Here is a 25,403-nt window from a genome sequence, read left to right on the forward strand (position 1 = left end):
GGTTACTCAGACCAATCCTATCTATGACTAAACAGTTGCACTATAATATGGGGTGTGGGGGGTAGTTCTCTTCGCCTTCTAAATAATATACATAACCTACTACTTAATCAGCGTGGCTGCAGCTATTCATACTCATTGAGAAGACCACTACAGTGAGACTGACAGGTTCAGATCTGACTTGACCATCCTGCTGGCCATGTGTAGAAAGTCAGTACCAGAGAAATTCCTTAAATGTATATTTTTCAAACTATACTTCAGAGCCCAGAGAAGGTCCATTTAGACGGGAGGGAGAGAAGCAGAGTAAAAGGAGCTCTGGGCCTCTCCAGCCATCGCCATTTCCCCCTACCATTCTCAACCAGATCAGCTCTGTTTGGGGGATTAGTATATATATTTGAAACTTATTTGAACAAATGACGCCCAGGCCAAAAATTTTGAAAGCTTCACTCTTCAAAAATTACTCCCTAATCTGATGATACCGTCTGTGAATTCACTGTTTCACAATGCTCTGCCTAGAATTAAAAGCATCATCTGCACTAAAAATTACTAGGAGGAAAGGAAAGAGGCAACCCTTCCTCTGCACTAGAAGTTAGAAAAGTCAGCCATGGTCACAATTCAATCCAAATGCTGAATTCACCTCTGAAAAGATAAAAGGCCTTTCAATTCATTAAAAAGATGTAGCTCAGATCATTTTTGAGGGCATATATCCATCCATCCCTTCAACAGTAATTATTGCAATTCTAAACTTTACCCTTTTTCTTAACCTTTATAATAAGAGTACAATGCACAACAGAATTCACTGCAAATGTTAAAACTAGTTCTCAAGGCCTCACGTACATATGTATATAATATGTGAATGTTATAAATTGATATTTATGTGTTTCCATACTGATACATTGTTTAGGAAATGATAATTATTGTTCCAGTATTTTAGTTACCAAAAGTAAAGTTTATTAAATTATTAAAATATATTGATTTGGGATACGATGGAGCTGGCTCCCACTGGCTACTGAGAGCAAGTTGTTAGCCTTACTTCCCAGCTGTGTGTTCAGTGGCAACACATGGGTAGCCTGAAATCAGCCACGATGGGAGTATTTGCAACAAACACTACAGATCAGGGCTTTTTGAGTTTGGGGTTTTTTGTTTGTTTGTTGTTTTGTTTTGAGAGCCAGTTTACCAACACTTTACTGTAGATATCTAATAAAACCATCAATCATGAATGATTTTTATGTTTTGGTTTTTTTTTTTTACATTGCAACATATACCCATGTATAGTCACAATCATCATGTACCTCAGGGCAGATGGCCAGACAGTGACTAAAAGAAATATAGGGAGAGGAGTGGGAAAGAGAAATATTATTCAGTAATATCTGAAAGTGTGATAAATGCTCATTCTAACTCATATTTCAAACTAACCTTTTGGTGGAGATTCCTAATGTGATAACCATGTAACCAGAATTCCAGATTAATCTTGAACAAGCAAAACAATTTCTTCACTTATTGTATGGTACTCTTACCAAAACCTGCTCTATCAGGATGTTAGGAAAACAGAAAAGGGTTCCTCCTCCCAGACGTTACATAATTTGACAACTACACCAGCCTTGTATCCAGACCACTCTCCATGTACTACAAATACAATGGTACATCTTAAATGTCTACTTTTCTGCTGGGGTAAAAAGCGTACATAAATAGCCAATCAGAAAGTGACAAGGATTTGCTTCATTTTTTTACCCTCTGTTTTTCCTTTTTTAAAAACAGGCTAGAAAAAGGAAACTGGCTTGTATCTTCCAATAGAAGACAGGTTCTTTTCTTCATCTACTAGAGTTAAGCCACCTGTATTGAAGGAGAAGGAAGGAGGGAGACAAACATCTTTCATACCTGCTTTTCTTTCTCACAGGATCTGATTACAGCACTGGAGAGAATGCTGTAATCACATTGCTAAACCTGGCCTTTCTTAGCCCTTTAAATTGAACTAGAGCAGTTTCACAAAGAGGAGTCCTTTCTGTCTTTTTATCAAATACATGAGAGTTGCTGCAAGTTACAGTTTATGTGTTGGGGGGGGGGCATCTATTCAGCCTCCCAGTCCAGTGTCCCTTGTGGTCTGCAGTCTGAACGGCTCACAAGCTGTATGCAAATTATGTTTACACTACTGTGGAAAAGGAGAATCAGCAACAGGAGTGGGAAAGCCTATTTTCTGGTCTCTGTCCCAGCACTGTTAGTTTGGGAACATATTAACAATTCACCCTATAGCAGGGGAACAGCAGGTTCAGGAGACTCTTAACACGTTGCAAAGATTACTTAAACATGTCAGATGAGGAAAAGCAGCCAAGGAACCTGGCAGATCATTCCTTCCCTGTGTGTACCTGTCACACACTGGCAAGAGCCACACAGGTCACTCATGGGGCTGGAATGAAATTAATCACCTGCTTTCAGAAGGGAGCAGCTTTGGTTTCCTCTAGTTTTCAATATGTTCCTGAACATAATGCAAAATGCTCACATTGGTCTCTGAAGCCCTAAGTGGTGTGAATTCTGGCTACCTCGAGGATGATGTATGCCCCTGAGTAACAACAAAACTTTCTGGGAAGCTTGTGTATTCAGCTTCCAAAATACAAGAAAGGGGGACAGTGGCACAGCTTTCTGTTTGAGCAAGTGTCTGCATCCCCTTGTCACTTAGAATCTGCAAATAAGTTGGAATGTGTCATAATGGGCAGTGTTGAGCTATCTTAGAAATGGTAGTGATATGGAAACCCTCTGTCCAACATTTCTGTTTTATGAAAGGGTAAACTCACACTCAAAGTAATGTGAGTGCTTAAAGTTAGAATTAGGTTAAGGTTAGAATCCAGTCTTTTAGGTCAATTTTAGTACTTTCTCTACTGTGATAACATTTTTTATTCATTCTTTTTTTTTTTAATGATTTTTTTGATGTGGACCATTTTTAAAGTCTTTATTGAATTTGTTACAATATTGCTTCTGTTTTTTGGCGGCGAGGCATGTGGGATCTTAGCTCCCCTACCAGGGATTGAACCCTCACCTCCTGCATTGGAAGGCAAAGTCTTAACCACTGGACCACCAGGGAAGTCCCAGTTCATTCATTCTTAACTCATTCAGCAAATACTTATTGGTTGCCTTCTATTTCCCATTGTTATAGGTGCAAGAGTTTCAACAATAAACAAAACATATGATGGAGCTACTTTTTTCCACTGATGGTTAATCTTCAAAAGGTACTGCTGAATTATGACATGAATTAAGTTATTTGTATTTTTGTGTTAATTTGAATGAAAGGTGGTTTCTCAAGTTTTTTTAAAGAAAAGATATCCCTTTTTATTAGATACATCTTGTCCTTCAAGATTCAGCTGCAGTAACTCTACACCAAGAAGTCTTCCTGGACTCTCTCTCCCTAATTAGCCTAAGCAGGACTTTAATTTTCATACACTATAAATTTCATCATAGGTAGCCTTAATCCTAATGCTTAGCTCTCCCCATCTCATTGTAGATTCACAAACCCATCTCAATAACACAACCAGCAGAGAAAAGAGCTTTACTCTCCCCACACCCCCTCTGAGAGACAGAGAGATGTGTCTGGAGCCATTTTCCTCTTCTTGTTGGCCTGAAGAGTGAAAAAATGTGTAGCTCATTGTTCTTCTAGATTTTCTCTAATGGCCTGAACCACTAGGCAGGCCTTTCCCTACATATTGAATCTGTGTATGTGTGTGTGTGTGTGTATGTGTTTGTATGTGTACATATGTGTTTGTGAGTTGGCAGACAATTATGCTATAGGCATGGTGACGGTCCTAAAACATATATAAATTATATTCTTCACTTTTTCATACCCTAAGGCATAGAGAATATTCTTGTGGAGCTATAAAAATGATCATCTCCACTCTGAGAGACACACAGAAGGGACCATTTAGGTGAATCGTTTCTGGTTTCTCTTCCAAAATCCAAAAGATTTATCAACTCATACTGAAAAAAAATAAAAACAAAAAATTAGCCTCAGAACTTACTTGACCATATATATGCCTCCAGGAAAGAACATTAATGTTGAACATGATTCATAAGGAAAGGCAAATAGCCCTCCTAGGGTACTTTCTTTTCCCCTGAAGATACTGCAGTTTCCATTCCAAATAGAATGGTGTGAGATGATCGAACTAAAATATTTTATCTCCCACAATCTCCTAATTCATGATTCATAAAGTGAAAATACGTATGAGAATTGCTGAGTAAGCATATCTAACTTGTGCATCATCTACTGCATCTTTTCTTGGGATGTACAATAACCCAATTCCAAACACTTGGGCCTGTTAGCCAATTTCACTGATGGTCGAAGATCCAATTATGTGACTGTACAGTAAATAAAAGAATTGGAGGAAAGTCATATTAGGCCTATTCCTGTCATTCTTATGTTTTAATGAAGGTCTAGTGACAAAATCTTTGAAAAGCTTATCAACCACAATTATCTGTCAAATGCATCCATGGCTCTACACAAGAATCCAAGGCTTTATATACCCTTGAAGCTGTTTTAATTACTTTAATGAAGTAAGATGGGTATTAAAAAATAAACTAATAATAAATTAAGTCTAAGATGAAAGTGAAACTATTGACAGTAAATTATAGCCACTCAAGCTGTAGTTTTCCATCTCAGGGAGGTTAAAAGCAAGTCTAACCATATCTGAAAACATCATTGTCAACTTTTTATTTTCAATGTCAAGTGTAAGGTGGGTTAGAAAATTCCACTGAGATTTCCTTGCAGTCTCCTGGGCTTCCAGTGTAAACATAAACTTTCTTAGTGCTGTCTCTTCCTGAAATCTTTGCCCGTCTATCCAGACTTCTTCTACTATCTGCCTTGTCCCCTAAACCCACTATCTAATAGTTTAGAAAATAAGGCACTACAGGGAAGTGAGAATGGTTGAGTAAGAGGCCATATGCCCACTCTTCCAGATGCCTCTTTAGTCTACCACTGCACACTTGCTTTTTGAAGCTAGAAAGCAGAGAAAACCTAGTTGAACCCATTTACTTTGAAGATGTTGAAACTAGGCTCAGAGGGCAAAAGAGCTGGCCTGAAATCATCAGCAGAATCTGAACAAGAATCCAGGTCTCTTGACTTTAGGCAGTCTTTAGTCTATTATGCTGAAAATACACAGCATTTGCTCTATATACTTCCTACAAGATACTGGATCTATTAAAAACCTGATGTTATTCATCATCCTTGTGAAAACAATTTATGGGCAATTCTTTTAAATAAGCCTCAAAATAAATTATTTGCTTAGAGAGCCAAGCTTTAGTGTTGTGAGATTAACAACTGGCTAAAGACTTTTTGAAGAAAGCAGTGACTCAAATGTTCTTGATGATATGAATTGGTCTGCGGTTCAGCACCTGATTCAGTCATTTTCTTCGGGCACAGAATTAAAACATGACTAAGAGAGCTGGCAAAACTTACACATCCTTTCAAACCTTTCCCTCCTCTTTGTGCATACTGTAAACCATATAGTCTTGGGAGATCTTCAAGGGCTCCAGTCTTGCAGCTTTAAGCAGCATTATTGGTTTCCTTCTTCCCTTCCTTTTATGCCTGGTTATAGAAAGCTTTTCATTCTTTACTTAATGAAGCTATGATTGTGAGGACAAAATAAGAGTAATGACCACTCAGTGCTTTCTAGTCCATTAGATCGGGTGTTCTGCTCTCTCCCCATGTTTAGCCAAATGGACTGACTATGTAACTCTTGCTACTCTTGGTTCTTCCTCCTTGTAATCCTTTTAGAATTGGGTAGATATGCATGTGTGCGTGTGTATACGTAGAGAAAAAAGAGGAAAAAATATTTGATAAACATGCATTAGTGTCTGAAAAATACTCTACATTTTAAGAAATATTGTTTGAGTTTCACTTTCAAATATAGTTTTACCACTTTAAAATTGGGGGAGTTACATGCTTTTCTGTTTATTGGCTTTTTTTTTTTATAAGGTGATAGTAGTTATTAAATATGAGCTATAAAAGAATGGATAAAAAGCCTCACAATATGAGTTTCTTGACTCTAAAATACATCTCTTCCTATCTTCTGTCTGCTTAAATTTTTTATTTGAAGAGACAGTGATTGCTCTCCTATCTGTTCTACCTATTAAGTTCTTTATATTATTTTAGTTATAAATATAAAGGTATCGGGGTCCTTTGGAAATGTACTTGCCAAAAGGGAGCAATAGATATAAACAAGAATTTTGAAAGATACTAATTCTGATAAATTTAGGATAGAAATTGTCTAGAATACATGAAATTGCTTTCATCTGATTGAATTCTCAACATTTCAATTTCTAAATTTCAGCTCTTCTGGCATATTTAATGGAGTCAGCAGTACTCCTGTTAAGAACAATCAAATTTAACTGATCTTACAGCTCTCTGGGGCCTAATCAAACAGTACTTGAAGGATTTTCAAACTAAGAACTCAAGACTCAAAACCAGTTTAATATCCCTAATAACTCTGGGGTGACGGAGCTGTGAGAAAGTTATGACCAAGGAGTGTGGTTAGTTACTGGATACCCGCCTATAAATGTGATCACTAATGATTCCCAGACAAGAGTCTGGAGTATCCAATTATACAAATGAGGGAGATGGTCTTAGATTAGGACATGATGCCTGGGTTCTTAGACATTCCTCTCATCTTCATTTCTCCCTGGGTGTCAGGGTTCAATGTATGGCCTCGGCAATCAAGCTGTCGGGGTTCAGCTCATGGTTTAGCTACTTGCCAGCTGTTGATGCTGATGAGGTGCCTCAATGTCTCTTAACCTCAGTTTCCACATCTGTAAAAGTGGAAGGGGAAATTGAAGCACTTACACCACAGAATGGTTTTGATGATTAAATAGGATAATCCCCACATAGCACTTAGCACAGGGTCTGACACTTCATAAATGCTCATTAAGTGCTACCTATTATAGAAACTATATATTTTATTTATTTTTAATTTTTTTTGGCTGATTTTTTTTTTAAATTTATTTCTTAAATTTTTTATTTTTGGCTGCATTGGGTCTTCGTTGCTGTGTGCAGGCTTTCTCTGGTTGTGGCGAGCGGGGGCTACTATTCGTTGCGGTGCGGTGGCTTCTTTTGTTGCGGAGCACGGGCTCTAGGCGCATGGGCTTCAGTAGTTGTGGCACATGAGCTCTAGAGCGCAGGCTCAGTAGAAACTATATATGTTAAACCTTAAGAACCAACTACCTTATCCCTTTCTCTTAATGATGAGACAACTGAAGCCCAGAGAGAAGCAATGACTTGCCTCATATCACACATCTGATTAGTAAAAATATTGAGGCTATACCCCTGGTCTCCAGCATTCTTTCTTTGGTATTATCTTACTGGGCATGGAGGGCACAGAATGTCCTAGGACTTGGTTGGTACTTCCTGACAATAATCAGAAATTGTCACAACTGCTAAGATAAAGAGAAAACGCAGGAATTGAGATAAAACATAGCACCTTAAAAGAGAGGTAAAGAACTGCAACGCCAAGATTAAGGTGAGGATTTAGGGGGTCTATCAGTTTGATCCCTATTTTGTCACTGTGTCTGTGGGCAGAATATCCATTTACTTTGCCCCTGTTCTCAGAATGTAAAAGCAGAAAGAAAAATATTATCGAATGCCACTGGAGTGTTTTCAAGAAAAGCCAATAAAAATGATTACTAGAGCAATATAAAAGTGCTCTATAAAAGCTTAATAATCAACAGTATTTAAGCAGCGTGCCACTGAGTAGCTGACAGGGTGCCCATGTTTTATAGATAGCATTTATGGACTTTCACAACCTAAATTTTCACTCTTCATGAGTTGTGTATAAATTTAGGAAGTGGTTGAAACCACATATCAAACCAAAACTGCTTCTGAGGCACCGTGTCAAATAAGTGTAAATATTCTTGGTTAATCTCACATGTAACACAGAGTGCGGTGGAAGTGGGTCTATCCTCTGGAGAGCTAAGAATATTATGGATGGTTATCTTGGGCCTTTGGAACATTTTGTTCTGGGGAAAGTAAAGAATTTCTCCAACTCCAAAAATGCGGGTTGGGTATTTCATTTTTTTACACATAATTATCTTTCCAGAAACTATAAAGTTTGCATTATTCTTTTGCTAATAATTTGGCTATAGAGACACACATTACATAAAACCTTTTTAGCATGTAGCAAACTGCACGAAGCACTGTCTCATCCATATTTTGTCCCATAGTATATTGGCATATAAAGATACTCCATATCTTTTCGTAGAATTTAACTGAGTTGAGATTATTACTGTCATAGTTTACAAAACCGCTCCCTGAATTTCATCCCACGCCTACTACCAAATCAGAACTCCTTAAGATCAGCGACCATAACTAATGCATCTTTGTGACGCTAATGCCTAGCATGGTAGAAAGTTAATATAAATGAAAGGGAAAAAGGAAAGAACAAAGGGAGAGAGGAAGAGAGGGAGGGAGGGAAGAAGAAGGAGGAAGAAAAAGAAGGAAGAAAGGTAGAAAGACACTGAGTTTCTATTCAGAGGAATGATGACTAGAACTCCTCTCTTTCCTAGATCATTATTGATGGCCCCAGTTAGAAAAGGGTAAAGAGACCACGAAAATAAAATGCAGCCAAAATCAACATACAGAAAATCTAGGATAACCCAGTTACACTTCCTACTAGTACCAGTCAAGTACCCTGTGACAGCTACCCAGTCAACATCTCTGAGTTCTAGCCTCCTGGATGTGTTCCCTTGGTAATACGACATCACTGAATATAGTCAGAGCAGAAATTTCCCTCTACTGGGGAGAGTCAGCGGGTTATCATGGAGAAGAAGAGACATAGCAGAGAATTCTTTCACCGTGAGTCCAATGAGCACAGTGATACTATCCAGTAGGAGACACCAAAGACATTATCGTTAAAAGAGGCTTGAAAGTCCTCTCCTCATGGCTGAAAGGAGGCAGTACCCTAAAGATACCACAAACACTTCTCCTCCTATAAAGGAATCATCATCAGAAATGCACGGAAGTTTTTTGGCCATAGACATATGCAGAGATGGGCAAACAGAGTGGCAAAGCAGAGACAGGAAGATATAGTAGGAGGATTAAAAAAAAAAAAAAAACAAGAAAACTTCCAAAGGTCCTAATGCAAGTGGCATCCACCTGTAATAAACCCACTAATAGTAAAGGAAGTAAAATAAAGAAAACATTTCTAATTTAGAAAGAATTCCCGTTTGTATTAAAGTAGTGATCAGATTGGTCCAAAATTCTGACCCTCTTACTGACAGCAATTTTTGTCTTGAATCTCTCTTTTGGCTTGTTCTGCCCCCCAAACCTACTCCACCGTATCCGACTGACTGTCTCTCTACACCCCTCCAGGCAGTCATAGAATCCTAAAGCCACCCAGGGTAGCCGTCCATTCCCAAACAGTAGTGCTCAACTGGGAATATTGTTCTTTTAACCTGGATTAGAATGAAATCCAATACGAGATAGAGGAAAATGTGGTACAGGGCCCATGGGAATTTGGGCTTGATATGCTGTGATAGATCTCCTTGTCACCTGTAGCTTCTGTGATTCCATGAGACTCATCATATTTGGGTAATTTGTGCTTGTCACCTACAGCAGGCAAGGCTAATAGATACATCAGTCCAGAAAGAAGCTATAGGCAGCATTTCAAGATCTAACCAAGAGGACAATACCTACCCAAAGCTCAGAAACAATGTAAAATAAATTGCCCTTTGTGATTACCTTCAAGTTGAACTTCATCTATACTTTTCAATTACCTTTCAATGTACATATTAAACTCAGACTAACTGAGGCATTTTTTAGTCAGAAATTGTAAAATTTAGGACAGAGCATGATCCCTATTTGCTTTTACTGACCAGACACATTTTTAATTAAATAAGTGAATGGAGTAAGCAAGGCTGCACAAAGAATATATGAATGAGTAAACAAATTATTATCTATAAATTGAATCTGCCCAATTTTCATTCATTCATCACTTGACATTTATTGAGCATGTACTACATAAAATATTTCATTGATTCATTTGAATTATCATAACTTGAAAAATAATAAAAACTGAATTTCCTTTAAAATATATTTTTAGACTTTCCATTGATTCAAGCAGGCCTCCTTTCTATTAATCCAAATCATGAGCATATACCTAAAACCACATTATGTCTTTCTGTCTCTACTTACAATTTCAGAAATCCCAGTTTAAAAATATGATCTGAGTAATGTCAAATATTTTCTATATTTAAAATCATGATTAATTTCTAAGATTTATGAAAATTACCAATAGGTAGTCGGTCATATGCAAAATGATTTCTAGCTATTGTATCTAAGGCTGGAACTTAAACCTAAAGAAGAGTAGTTAACAAGGTTTGTTTTGCGGAGTAAATTAAAACCAAAACCATTCTTATCACATGCCTTACCTTTTCCAGGGAAATATTCCCATCTTCTTAACCTCAAGGTCTGGCCCCTGGGGCAGGTATATAGTTAGAATAAAGATTTAAGATGAGTCACTGGTAGAAAGAGGTGTGTGCTTTATCTGAAGCTAGATAATGCTAATAACAATAATAGTTAATATAATCTGGCTGTTTACTCATAGAATTTGGGGGATAAGATGAAAGAAGTAGACCAGAAAATATCTAGAATAATCTTCCACCATCCTGCAGTATCTAATGTGGAGAGATGGATATCATGGCAAATATCCAATAATTGCTTTCTCAATCTAATGGTCAGATAGCAAGGTATTTCCCAGAGCATCCTCATGGAGTACGTCTTTTCCCAAGGGCACAGTGTGGTCCAGTCCAAATTTGGGTCCTTGGACACATAGTGGGTTAAATCACTAAATTCTAAAGGAGTAAACCCAACCTTTTCAACTGGCACAGAAGCAACTTTATCTTTAATGTTTGGGGCTGAAATGTATTCATGGGTCACACTAGGCTAGAGAAAGACCTTGGAGACCGTTGGCCTCCTTCACCACTATGGATGGGTTGAGGTGGAGGGACAGATCTAGTGCTGAGGGGTGAAGTTCCCTTAAATTTATCTTGTACTGTGAATGCTCTATTCCAATTCTGCACAGGCTCTTTGGGAAATAATAGTGAAAACACTCCAGGTTAGAGCTCCAAACCAAAGAGAATCTAGTACCTTTTTAAAATCACAGTCAACCCTCAATTATGTATGCGTACGGTAGAAAGTAGTGTCTTTGATAATAAAATGATAATTTATGTTTGACTTCACAACATGTTCTATATTTGGGGTTTTTCTTTTGTTTTTGGCAACATCAACAGACTTATTTTCCTAATTAGTCTGACCCCGATTAATGTTACAATTAACATTCTCTGAGCGTACATACACATACGCACACTACTCACCAACTGATGGGGGAGAATGCCCAGAAACATATTGTGGGATAGGGAAAGGTGGTCTGAGAGTATGTTTTAGCTGCTGGCAATTCACAAACTGCATCATCTGAATCAATAGGGAGTTGGCTGCATTTATACCAGGCACTTCCCAGAGCTAAATAATCACATTAGCTAATTCCCATCCATAAAATATACGGTAGCCTCAGTAATTACTTATTAAGCTAAGTCTATCCAGCACACAGAATATTTTTTTCAACCAGGATTACCTAGTTTTACTCTTTCTGCCAATCCAATTAACAAGGTAATTGCCAGACCTGTCTAGTACCGGCTGCTACACAAACCTGCCCAAGTTCTCTCTCAGGCTTGGAGATATTTGGGAACGTAGTGGCCAGAGTTAGCTCTCAGCCCTGCCACTTCGCGGAATTCAGCGAAGCTTCCCTTGATTTCCTGAATACACTTTCTAGAAATTTCCCCTCTCCCTTGAAGGCACAGGTGGCCTGGCCTTCCAAATAGGCCCCCAAGTACCCGTGGCCTGGCCCCCCACGGCGTCTGACCCTGGAGGTCGCTCACCTATCTTCTCCTCGGCTTGGCTGCTCTCCGCAGTCTCCGATGGAGGCTGGGCTGTTGCCTTGGCAGCAGCGTCCTCTGCAGCAGGGGTGGCGGCGGCGGCAGCAGCAGTGACAGCAGCAGGCACGTCGGCTTGTTTAGGCTCCTCCTTGGCTGGCGCGTCTTCGGCCTTGGAGGACGGCGAGTTGTCAGTGGAAGCTTTAGTGGCACTTTCTGTCTCAGCAGAGCCGGCCTTCTCCTCCGAGGGGGCAGGAGCCTGGGGCGCTGCCTGCTCTGTGGCAGCCTCGGGGGCGCCCTCCCCCTTCTTCTCCTCGGAAGGAGTTTCGCCGGCTTTGCCGGTCTCTTCGGGCTTGGGGCCGGCGGCTGGGGCCGCTTCAGCGGGAGTGGAACCTTCTGCCTCCTTCTTCTCCGCACCGTCAGCGACGGGGGCTTCATCCTTCTCATTCGCCTCCGCCTCCGCGGCTGGGGCATCACCCTTCTTCTCTCCTTTGAGCTTTTTCCTCGTTATGTGTCCACGGAAGCTAGCCTGAATTTTGGTCGCGGCCTTATGAGCTTTATCTTCTGGTTTGATGCCATCTTGTTCAATCTTTTGGTCCTCATCATTTTTTTCAACCTTTATGGAGAAAAAGGGGGGAAAAAAGGAGAGATGGAGCAATGTTCTTTTCCTTCAAATCACAGCATTCAATAAATGCATACTGAATGACATATTCTGTGCCAGGCGCCATACTTGGAGTTAAGAAATCAGCAATACCCTGGAAATTCAAACCAGGCCCCCTCTCTTTCTCTGGTGAAGAGTTTAGGAGAGTACACATTAGTTTCTGGGAAAATTAATGTCCTTCTGGCCTTCCTGAATCACTGGCATTATTTTATATGTCTTTCTTTCCCCAACTCAATGTCTCTCCTTTGCCAAACTTAAATCAGCCTTTTTGTGGATGTACTTTGACAACTCAAGTCCACCCAGCCTAGGTTTTCATCAGTGACCTCTGAAAGATATTGGTTTTTCAGGGTTTCTCAGAGGGTCTCTGTGAAAAACTTATGATTTAAAAAAATATTGTGGAAAAGCCTATTTTTTTCCCCAAGATTTCAGGTCTCATCAGGAAACCAGTAGGTTCAGGGCAAAGAATATGGTTAAGGTTTAAACAGCAAATTCCATCAGGGTCTTGTGCAAAATGCAGATGAGTTCCAGGGCTTTGAGGGGTTTGTTCAGGATGTGACAACTCAGAATGCTGGTCACAAAATGACATCTACTTTCCTCTGTGTGTGGTCCAACATCAGTAATGAACATACCAGACCTTCAAAATTTGAATTCAGAAAATGGTCATTATTCCTGAGTTTTAAAAAAAGAGTGGAAAACACTGCTTCCGCTTTTGAAAGAGGGGCATATATTCACTAAATCACAATTTCTTATTCCCAAAGCAATTTAAACTTAAAATTAGTTTTATATTATCATCAACAGAGCCATCCTAGTACTGAAGGCAAGAGACTAGAATACAAAATTTTTACCATTTGATCATGTTACAACGTAACATAGGCTGCAAACAACTTTTTTCCACATGGAAATTAAATCACAGGATAGGAATAGAAGGTATAGTCATGAAAAGAAATGTCTAGGCAAGTACTCAGAATTCTATATAGCTCTGTTGCCCACTATGGTGCCCCAGTGTGGTTACTTATAGCCCCCATATAGCCATTATATTAGTTTCAGGTATACAACACAGGGATTCAACATTTGTATATATTGCAACAATAAGGCTGGTTAACTTCTGTGACCACTGTCTTAGCAATGGGGAAATACAGCAGTGAACAATGCAGCAAAAGACCAATAATTAAAGAATGCTTATCATGTACCAAGTCCTCTGCTTGGCCCCAGTCTCGACCTTGGCCTGACCTTGGCTTTTGCTCCAGTTTAGGATGCAAATCACAGCAGGCCAACACAAGGCATGCTTTCCACCTGTCATACAAGCTCTGCCCGAGGGACCGAGATCCTGTTCATCATGATGTAGACCTGTCTGACATTCTTTGGACAAGCATATGGGCCTGTATTGCTTAGGTCCATCAACATGCTAGTGAGTATACAAAGGTATTTTTGAAAATAAGCTGCATGTGAGAGTAAAAGCAGGATTAATAAATTTCCAGTAAAACTCAAGGCAAGTTTCTCTTCTTCCTCAGTTAACGGTGCGTGTATCCATACAAGAAATGAAGGAGTGCATGAAAGCACTTTGGAAGGGCCCATTCTGCTTCCTCTTCCCGGTGCCATGCTGCCACACTGCTCAGTGCTCTGATGCACTACCACCTTCCTGCTCTCCTGCTGCTCTTGATGACTCTTACTGGGACGCACACAACACGACCTGGGGCACGGGAGCAGCTGTCCCTGCCAGGAGCTCTCTGCTCAGAGATGGAAGCATAACCCTGTTAAATTAACAGTTGTGAATGGAGCATGCAGCCAAGGTGTTGTTAATTTATTTTACTCTATCTTGCATTTTCTGAATGAGGCACCATCTTATATGATAGGACATCTGCACTTGGGCCTTGATGCGCAGTGGTTCTTTAATACAAATACTGCTCCTTGTGAAGGTAAACAGACCAATTCTTTCAGAGTAGGCAAGTGGACAGAAAAAACCCTCTGGTGATTCAAGAAAACTACCTCACCCTTTTCTCTTTAAGAACACAGAGGAAAGGAGATGAAACTTAAAACGCTAGAAAACATAAAAAGAAGGAAGCCAAGAGTCTGAATGACATAAAGAAGATATTTTACAAGGATAAAGGAAGAGCCCCTCTAAGTTCTTTACACCTCCATCTCCAAACTCTCTCTCTCTCTCTTTCGCTCTCTCTCAATTTCTCAGATCATCTGCCACTGTAACTTTCCACATGATCAGGACTTCAGCTTCTGTGCACAGCCTCTATGTTGAAATGACTATTTAGAAAGGCTCAGACTAGACTTGCGTGCCAAGATTGTGGGATCAGGCTCACCTGAACAATCCAAGAGTATAAGGGGCACAAGACAGAAAGGTGTGAGCAGGAAGGGAGAGAATGTGAAAAACCATAGTTAGGAGAGAAGTGAGACAATCCTGCAAGAGCTGGATACCCAAGTAGGTGGTCAAAGTACCCCACAGGCATGCAGCTTCTCCAGGAGGAATTGCTGGGCCACTTAATATTATTAGAGATTTAGGGGAATTGGATTTTAGAAATTGGTTGGAAATAGACAACTAATACAAATTATACAGACAGTCAGAGGGAAAGAGACAGAGACAAAGAGGGAAGGGGAAGAGAAGGGAAGAGAGGGGAAGGAAGGGGAGAAGGGGAGTGGGAAGGAAGGAAGGGAAGAGAGGGAGGAAACCAGCCTAAGATGAGGTGATTGAACAGAGGCATCCAGAAATAAGAATATTTTAAGTTAAAACTGGGTCTTAGGCCAGACAATTCTGGATGTGTGTGTGTGTGTCTTTCTTTTGTACCTGTAATTAATTCCATAAATATGGCTTAAACTACAGGTTATTTTCTGGTAAAATTCCTTTCACAGTCCTAGAGGTAATTGCATTGGGAGTGTATTTTGCTGAGAGAGGAGACCATAATAAAGAGAACATTTCCCAAGACTGGCTGTGGGGAAACCCCAAGATGTCAGGCTACATAGACGTTTTCCCAACTGGAAATAGAAGAGCTTGCCTAAAACAAAGAACATGTGAGCCCAGAGAAACTGGAGATTATTCGCTACGTTCAGCACAACCCTTTCAGCTTCTCAAAGGGAAAAACGGTGCCCTGAAAAGTTGTCACTTGTTTCACTTGATAGCATGAGTGAATCAGTCAGTGGCCCCGTTTGTATTTGAACTCAGGTCTTCTCCCCTCCCACCCAACCCCAAGTCCAATTTTATTGCATCCGTGACCTGGAACAACTTAGCCTTTCTTGTAGCCGATTGTGCATAAAGCATCATTTCAACATCCTGATTCATCTATTCATTTAGCAATACTGAGTGCCTATGCTGCCACCACAGACACACTAGTGAGCAGACAGAGACTGTATCTATCCACACAGGACTCTTTTTTAAATACACTTTAAAAAAATAAGCTCAGAGTATTTAACAATCAATGATTTCCCAGGAATTCAAGGAGACACCTGACATTACACCTGTCTATAAAGCAAGGCCAATAGTCTAAATATGTCAGTTAGAGTGGGAGGAAGTCCAGAAAAAAGGGGATCCTGGTACTTAATGGCTAAAAAGAATTAGTTCATAGTCTCATAAAAATAGATTTATTTTTTAAACTCAGCGTTGCCACAAATAAGCTTTGTGCTGAGCTCTGATAAAATTCTTTCATTTTTACATGGAATTATTGCTATCCATGAATTAACTAATGTGGACATGCCAATGCAGGAAGGGGATGTAGGAAGAGGATCATTATGTGTAGGAAGAGGATCATTATGAGTTGCCATACTTTTTTTTCAGGAATCTTCATTGCTATAGTTTAGAAATTTTACTGATCAATTTGTTCAGGAACTCTGTAATTTATGAAGTCTTAAAGGAAACCAAGTATGGGAAATGTTAACTGTTCAACCAAGGCTAAAACCTCGGATGAATATTGGTTTGAAGAAGATGAAGGGTACCGTTCTACTAAACTGCTGGAATCTGGTCAAATTTTAAAGTCCATTAGGTGAAAGGGCAATACTTTTCATCAACATTTAAGAATCACAGATAAGAAAGCCAAATATAAGAAGTACTATTTCATACCCAACATTGTTGCTCTGGTTAATAGTTTCCTTTTCCTCTTGGGGGAGGAGAGAGTAAACAAATTAGGATTCAGTCTAAGATGTCCAAAATTTGCATTTATTATGTTCCAAAAAAGTTTTAGGCAAAAAAAATCTATAAATGCCTAACTTTCAGGACTTAAAATAACGTCATCCATTCATCTGGGACATTTCAATTCATTTAACTATTTCTAATTATCATAGGAATACTCCAACCTTCCAAGCACAGAAAAATGTGGCCCTGTATCTACTTCTGCTAGCTCTAAACACTACGATGATAATACTTCAAATTTTCTCTGAAACAGGGTTGAATTTTAAATGCTTTCAAAAATCATTGGTGTGCACCAGTTCTTCTTTCTAAGAACATCTTTAGTAAACTAAAATATTTTCAATTTGATTGAGCAAGACATTTCCGAGAAGCAAAATTGAAAGGCCAGAGATATCAGGACCAGAATAAAGTGTGGATGGATATGTATGAATCTAACAAATATCTACTTATGGCTCACTCTATTTTTTATTAATAATTTAGTGAGGTGAAATTCACGTAAGAAAATTTCACTCTATTTTTCAGCTTAGTTGGCTTTGAGCACAGTTGATAGCATATACTTTAGGAGAAATGTCCAAGTACTAAAGAAGCTCCCAGTGGAGCTTCTGTACCTGCTTTGAATCTAGTCAAAGATCAGAAATCCAGAGAACTGCCCCTTATGGAGGAGCCAAAGGAGGATGGGCAAACCTTCTCCAGTTCTGTAGAGGAAGTATCTTCAGGTTTCTGGGCAGTTCTAGGGAAGAAGGTGTCATTTAAAAGATGAATAGGCACAGCTGGGATACTGGGGTCCCTTAACACTCAATGTGGTTTGAAAATCCAACTAAGAGTGTGAGGGGATGGGGAGCAGGATGCAAGTAGGTATAATGAAACTGTTGTGCATTTGCCAACAATGGCCACCATTTTTTTTAACTCTGATTTTCAGTCCAGTGAGGAGTCTTCTTTTAGTTCCTGGGCAGGTGGGAGCACTGACATATGACAACTGAGCAATTCTCCAGGGGAACGTGAGACATCAAGAATGACTTTGCAAATCCTGGCACAGTGGTAGTGAGGGGATTCTCTTTTCCCCTTCAGATGAAGTGTGCAGCATAACGTTGCAGCTCCAGAGTCATAATAAGTGGGCAAGAAATGCTCATTGATTGGCTGACTATATAGAAAACCAAATATCCCACATTGGAAACTGGAATAGTAATGTGAACTTTTCAGAAAATAGCTGGTGATCAAGATATGGGTCTTCAGCTCACTTTCATATATTATTTATTTAACATGTACAGCCCAGCTACTTCCTAAAGAATATAAAGTGGCATATTCAACCCAGTATAAAGTACTACTGGTGGAGAACTCAGTTTCCATTCAAAAGACTTATCTTTTATTTTATTTTGTATATGTAGAACTCTAGCTGTCCCACAAAGATGGAGATGAGGCAAAGAGCATATTATCATTGGCACCTTCTAACAGACAAAAGTCAGCAAATGAAACACTTTGTCTATTTCATTCACAGCTGAATCTCCAGTTTCTAGAATGGTGTCTGGCATATAGCAGATGCTCAATTAATATTTGTTGAATGAATCCAAAATTTGAGCCTCTCAATTAGTGCCATTTCAGAAAGATGATGATAGGCAAATTAATATGGGATTCCATTTTGTCAACTTTTAATACCCTTCATTTCCCAGTGATGGACTTCAAGAGCATCTGTCTAAGACAGGTATATGTTTCCCCAACACCTAACTGAGTAACTGACTTCATGCAGTGAGGTTGAACAAAGAAGCCAATTATGGAAATAAAGGTGCAGGAGTCAGACAAGGAGAGAAGGCACAAAATGACATTGATAATAATAATTTAAAAAGCACTTGGAAATAAATCTAAGCTATAACAACTGACATATTCATTTTCTCCATGGGTTGTCTGGAATCATAGCAATCAAATTATTTTTCAAATATATATCTCTGCTTCTTCATAAGTTAAAGAGGTGAAAATATTCATAGAGGATTGTTGGAGACTCTCTCCTTCCCTCTGTTTAGAGTTGATCTGTATAGTGAGCCCCATATCCTAAGGCTGTAGGCTGGAGATGACTAGTCCCTTAGATATTCAAGGAAGGAAGACCCCCTTCCTCAGATGGGGGCTGGGAAGATGCACATACTTATGAGATGAGGCACATACTTATGCTGGTCTATCTCTCAGGACTCATGCTAGACAGAATAATTTGACTAAACTCTTTCAGAAAAGCTTTAGGTATGGCAAACAGAGATATAAGTCACCTAACTGAACAAAGGGTCAAAGTCAGTGATGCCCAAGCAAATACCTGCTGAAAGTCAACTCTGAAAGGAAGGAACTCGACCGTTGAGCAGCAAAAGCAGACAAAGAGAGAGAGTGGCATGGACATATATACACTACCAAACGTAAAATAGATAGCTAGTGGGAAGCAGCCGCATAGCACAGGGAGATCAGCTCTGTGCTTTGTGACCACCTAGAGGGGTGGGATAGGGAGGGTGGGAGGGAGGGAGACGCAAGAGGGAAGAGATATGGGAACATATGTATATGTATAACTGATTCACTTTGTTATAAAGCAGAAACTAACACACCATTGTAAAGCAATTATACTCCAATAAAGATGTTAAAAAAAAAAAAAAGCAGACCCCCTGATGAGAGTTGCTGATTGTAGTTCACTACCTCTGCTAGTGTTCACTACGGTTACAAGTGTAGTGTTCACTACGGTTACTAGTGTTCACTACCTCAACAAGTCATTCGCTACCTTTTAAGTGGCACACTGGAAGGAGGGAGAGGTGGACAAGGTGAGGGGATACTAAACCTTGCTCTGGGAGAGGTCTCGGTGCCTACAGTGGTCACTGAGCTGGGAACAGTGGCCACTGAGCTGGGAACAAGATAGAGGGACCCCCTATCAGGCTGCTGAAGAGGCTGGACTCACACACCAGGCTATGAGGCTTTTGCTAACAACTGGGGAAAGACAGAGTAGCAGGCAGCCAGCACATCTGGGAAAAGACAGAAAAGCCGCCTAACCAGCAGACAGCCCACTGTGCCACCATCACAGTTGAATTCCACCCAGCTGAGCATTCCCGAGAGCAAACCACACCGCAAGCTGCTGGAGAAGGTGCTCAGAGCCAACCAGCAGGAAGAGAAGGCCCAGGTAACTCTGCCAAAAACTGCCTTCCTTTCAGGTATGATGCCACAAAATGTCTCTGGTTGGATGTTCAGGAATATAAAACATGATGAGATAAATATTTAATTAAATTGCTATTTCTTCCTGCTATACTGAATAGTGATTATTGATTCATTTTTTCTTATTTAAACCTTTTTCATTATGAAATGTAATTTATTACATTCTAAGTCAGCAGTACCTGATATATTTTGTTCAGTGAACAACTGAGTGAGAGAGACATTCCTCATCCACTCTACTATATGCCCTTCTCCAAATATTGTCACTGTTGGTCTGTTTATCTCATTTTTCCTTCTTTGTGCTTATATTCTCCTGACATATATTTGTATTTCATTTTTAACTGACTCTTCCCCTGAACTATAAACTCTCTGGAAGCAGGACCTTGTCAGTTTTGTACAATCCTCAAAGGCTTGGTGGCTAAAACAGTGCTGGCACATGGTTGATGCTCCAAAAATATTTATTTGTAGTTGTTGTTAAGTAACTATGTGCCATGCTATGTTAGTGATCGGAGAGCATGTAAATGGGCAGTATACAGCCAACTGGCTGGGTATCAGTGCTTCTCTCTGGGAAACTAATGCTGTGGGCCTTCGTCAAACTGTTCTCCAGCAGCCATATCCCTCTCTCCTCTCCCTTTTATAATGAGTATACCACACATAAGTTAGTATTTCAGTTCAGTTCTCATCATAACCATGTGAGGAACACATCACTGTGCCTGTTTTATAATCGAGGTAAATTAGGAAACAGAAAGGGGCTCAGTGTGATCCAGCTTCTAAAGACCAGGCCTGTCCTCAAGCCCACTCCTTGTTTAGTGCTTTTTAAAATAGATTGCAGGAAGCCAATATTCCCAGGTGGGTAAGAACATGGGCTGTAGAGTTAGATATGTATAGGTTCAAATCACAGCTCTGCCACTTAATTACCAGCTCTTGACCTTGGGCAAGTTAACTTCAGTTTCCTTATCTGTAAGATGGGGGAATAACAGGGCTATCTCACTGGGTTGTTGTGAGGATTATATGAGTTAATGTATATAAAGTACTTAGCACAGTCCCTGACTATTTTACGTGCTCAAAAAGGGACAGCTAATTTTCTCATCATAATCATTGTCATCATCACTCTCATCTCAGAGTAATTTCTACGTTACCATTAGACTGAGTCCACGAGAACTTCTTCATCTCCATGACTGCTGGAGAGGAGTCCAGGGAGGGGAGAGTCCAGTTCCTTAACTCTACAGTACTATCTATCCTCAGAGACATAAGCCAAAACCATCTAAAGTATGCCACATACTCAATCTAGTTCTTTCCTATCCTTGAGAAGGGGGCAGATCTGTTTACATTGTCAAGGGTAAATCCCACTCTTCTACCACCTAACACACATCAATCCTCTCTAATCTTATCCATGTCTAAACCTCTACATGGTCCAGCAACTTGGTGATGGAAATTCACTTAGACTAGAAGTCTGTTCATTCTCAAAATATATCCCTTTAACCTGACACCCCTCATCCCACAAAAAAAAATCTCATATAGCTACTATTTCATATTTCTATCTCACCATCTGGGTATATCCCTTCCACATTCAAGAAAACAACTGCCCTGCACGTTCTGAGAGCTCTTCTATTTACTCATCATTGGTAAAAGCTGTGGATGCAGATGCCAGACACTTTGTGGGGAATTAGCTTAGGAGCATGTGGCCCTGAGGAAAGAGGGACATCAAGATTTGGGATTTCCAGCTCTACCCAGTGTACCCCCATTGGATAGTTAGTGGAGCCCCTCCAAGTGTCAGTGTACGTAATATGCAGGGGGGTACATAACGTGTCATCAGAACACACGTCATCATGAAGCCTAGTTGATGGCAGATGGAGAACTCGAGACGCCATTTGCTTTAAAAAAAATGACAGTAGCTTGAATTTTTATATTCCAGGTTATGAAGTACTTTCCACCTCATAAAATTGTTCCTCAAGGAATTACAATGAAGTAGGCTGAGCAAGTGTGCTATCCCCTTTGTAAAATGAAGAAACCAAATCACAGATTGGTGGAAAGCCCCACAAATGCTAGAACAGGTCTTAAACCTAGGCCTCCAATCTCCCTACATTTTAAGGAACCTAACAGAGAATTCAGTCTAAGAATTCAACACTAAACACTCAGAAAAAGCAAAAAGAAAAAGAAAGTGTCACCGAATAAGTAGCAATCCTAATATCAGTACTGAGACTAGTTGAAGTACTTTTTAATGAACAGAATTGGTCTATATTTCTGAGCAAAAAGAAAAAGAAAAAGAAAGTGTCACCGAATAAGTAGCAATCCTAATATCAGTACTGAGACTAGTTGAAGTACTTTTTAATGAACAGAATTGGTCTATATTTCTGAGCAAAAAGAGAAAGAAAAAGAAAGTGTCACCGAATAAGTAGCAATCCTAATATCAGTACTGAGACTAGTTGAAGTACTTTTTAATGAACAGAATTGGTCTATATTTCTGATCTTATAACAGAGGTGGCTCCAGAATCTCTATATAGGAGGAATTAGGGGCAGGAACATGTTTGAAAGGGGGAACTAGGTGATTTTTCTTGAAATTGCACTGGCACAGCAAGCATATTTCTTTGTACAATATGTTTATATCTATGAGGTGGCTGGTGGGATGATTTTGCAGAGACATTGCTATCTGTCAACAATAATTTGCAGATGCCTTAATGGTCTGTATCAATCACCAGGTAAGTGATTGCACATTTAGAACAGTACCTGAGAAATCTAAAGAAAAAAAAAGAGCAGGTATGTTTTCTTTCTGATTCTAGAAGATATGTTGTTTTATTCTTCCATGCATGGAAAAAACAATTGAATGTTTTTGGTGGAAAGAGGTGAGGATGTCAGGTAAATGGCATACAGTTTCAAGACAAATAGACTTATTTCCATTTTAACTGGATTTCGATCACCAAGCTGTTGATAGTTGAAGGGCAAATACACAAAACCCTAGAAAAATCTGTAAATCATACCTGAGTCTAAATTTGCTAATGTTGTTATTCTTGTCATTCTTCTTTTCTTGCCTCTCCCTTTGTTTTTGGCATCAAATTCTCTCTAAGTCGTCAGGCACTGACATTCATTGATTATATGGTTTGGCATAACTTTTGGCTCAAACAATTTGAGTTCAAATTCTGGTTCAGCCATGGCTCAAATGTGTGACGTGGAATAAATTACTTAATTTCTTTAGAATTCGGCTTCTTCATCCCTCGTACTGGGATACTAATACTTACTGTGCAGAATTTCTTGAGGATGAAAGAAAATAGTATTTGTAACATGCCTGGTATTTAAGAACTCAACAAATAATTACCTAGAAGAAGACAATACAAGTGAAGTGAAAATTGCTGCTTTCTGGAGACTAGGGATTGGGTGCATTATTTGATAAATATTTTATGGTTTTCTATCTCTGATAGCTTATGGAGGAATTTTTCAGGACTACGCATATTTCATAAAAATAATAAATGCTCTCCTAAAAAAAAAACCTCTTTAAAGGTACTATAAAGTACCCTCAGATCCTTGCAGAAAATAATTCTAATAATAAATTGAAAAATTATATAGTACTATGCGCCAACTACTCTTCTAAGCACTTTATTATGTGCTTTATATATATACATACACAAATAGATTTATTAAATTTAATTCTAACGAGGCTATGCAATGGGTACTATTATTTTACAGGTGAAGGGGCTTAGGCATAGGCACACTAAATAACTAAATCACACAGCTAGTAAGTAGCAGAGCCAGGATTTGAACTCAGGTTGCACGTGAGGTAAGATGACCCTAGGAAGACAGGGCTGGTCTACTCTCTGCAGGCATTTTCTCCAGGCTCCCAGGCAGGGTGAAAAGTGGAGTGCAGGCTGGTAGAATCCAGAGCATGACTTTGTCACTGCCAGTGCCTGCCAAGGCTGAGCTAGTTACCAGTGTCTAAAAGAACAGGCTTCAGAGCTGTCACCCCAATTTCATCTTCCCCTGTCAAAATCTCTTTACAGTAGAAAAGTACAAATACATTTTCAAAGCAGGGACTGTGGTATCATGACCTCATCACCCAGGCGATGCTGTGACTCATTTTCCTTGTGAAGATTTTGACAGGGAAGATTCACACTTGAGATGTTGAGAACAGCCTAGAGACCAGGTTTGCTATTAATTCTGAAAGCAAGACCAAGAAAATATAAGAGAGCAGAGAAAGCAATACTGGGGAAAGTGTGAGGGGAGGGCCTCAGGTCAGGAATCACGACTATTTAATTAAATGAGAAAAGCAGATGAATAAACTGGAGTCACTCTTATGCTTATCAGAGGGAAGGGGCTGAGCAGGTGGTAAACATTTATTCCCGAGGCTGAGGATTTAAATCCAGCCAGAGTTCCTGAATTAAACATTGCCTTTTTCTTAAACCAAGTATCCCTGTTACTTGACTCACAATTGTACTGAGGCAGATAGGGAAATCTATCTAGAACTATTCCATGGACGTCATACTTGTTGCTCTGACTATATTCTCAAAAAATATCATACTATTTATGCCACACAGCTCCTTGCAGGAGTTTAGTGACGGTGTTCATCGTGGCACAAAGAACCAGCTTTGTGGTTCTGCAGGGGGAAAACACTGCACCCTCTGAAGCCATCAAAGAGAGAAAATTCCCTCTTATCTGTTTTTGAAAGTAAGTAAGCAAATTCTCCAACTTCTGGATTAATCCAGATGAACTTACCTTCCAAGGATTTATGATAACCTGATCTTTGAGACAGAACAATTAGGCTGGGTAATTGGGTAAAATTAAGGAGGTATTAAGTCTGATTCTGAGGTCTTAAAGTCAATGAAAATTCCTTTCCTTTCTTCTTGATGCAGAGACAACTATGAGATGTGCCATAACCCTCTGATATGACCCAAAGAGCCACACAGAACACCAAGGTCATGCCCGGCACTGTGAAACTCCAAAAAACGGGGAGGTTTGCAGACGTGCAGTAACGTGGGGAAGCCCTGTCCTGAACTCCAGAGTTCCAGGAAGGTAGGATGATGCAACCACTCTTCCCACAATTCTGATTTACTCATCAGAAATCAGTGATGTTCCTGTGTCAGCTTAGGACTAGACCCAAGACTAGGATTAAAGATTCCCAGGGCTATTCAGTAGCTATCTCCCCCTTTGGTTGGGGCAACTTGATGGCTCTAGGTTAGAATAATCCCCTAGTTTCTCCCAAAGCTGAAGTCATAGCAAAAGTCATGTCAAGCCCTGGTACCTGCCTGGTACCTCTGCAGCCTCTAGTAAGTGGGTGCACACCGGCTTGGCTGTGCACCCCAGAAACATACAACAGAAGTTTTAAATCACTGTGTAGAATCAAGGTAATAACGGCATAGCTGGTGGCAGTAGCAGAGTGGGTTACAGGAAAGACATAGACAAAGATTCTCCTTTTACCAAATGTCTGAAATTCCACCTTGGAACATTATTCCCTTATTTTAAGGTTTAAAGCAGACACTGAAAGCCAACACTATAGAAGCTCTCTTAATTGGTCTGTCTTCCACTCTATGCTACATATTGTATGACTAAGCTAAAATAGAGTTA

At 39.7% G+C, this 25,403-nt stretch overlaps 1 protein-coding gene across 1 annotated transcript in view; it reads right to left on the minus strand.

The window, feature by feature from the left end:
- The window catches only part of GAP43 (growth associated protein 43), a 62,013-nt gene that overhangs the window by 29,221 nt on the left and 7,389 nt on the right, over positions 1 to 25,403 (minus strand). Inside the window, exon 3 of the mRNA XM_059919986.1 lies at positions 11,902 to 12,511. Coding sequence (XP_059775969.1) covers positions 11,902 to 12,511 — 610 coding nt within the window. The remainder of the gene's footprint in view (positions 1 to 11,901; positions 12,512 to 25,403) is intronic.

This window comes from Balaenoptera ricei, chromosome 4 (assembly GCF_028023285.1).
Source record: "Balaenoptera ricei isolate mBalRic1 chromosome 4, mBalRic1.hap2, whole genome shotgun sequence".
In the NCBI taxonomy this organism is placed as follows: Eukaryota; Metazoa; Chordata; class Mammalia; order Artiodactyla; family Balaenopteridae; genus Balaenoptera; species Balaenoptera ricei.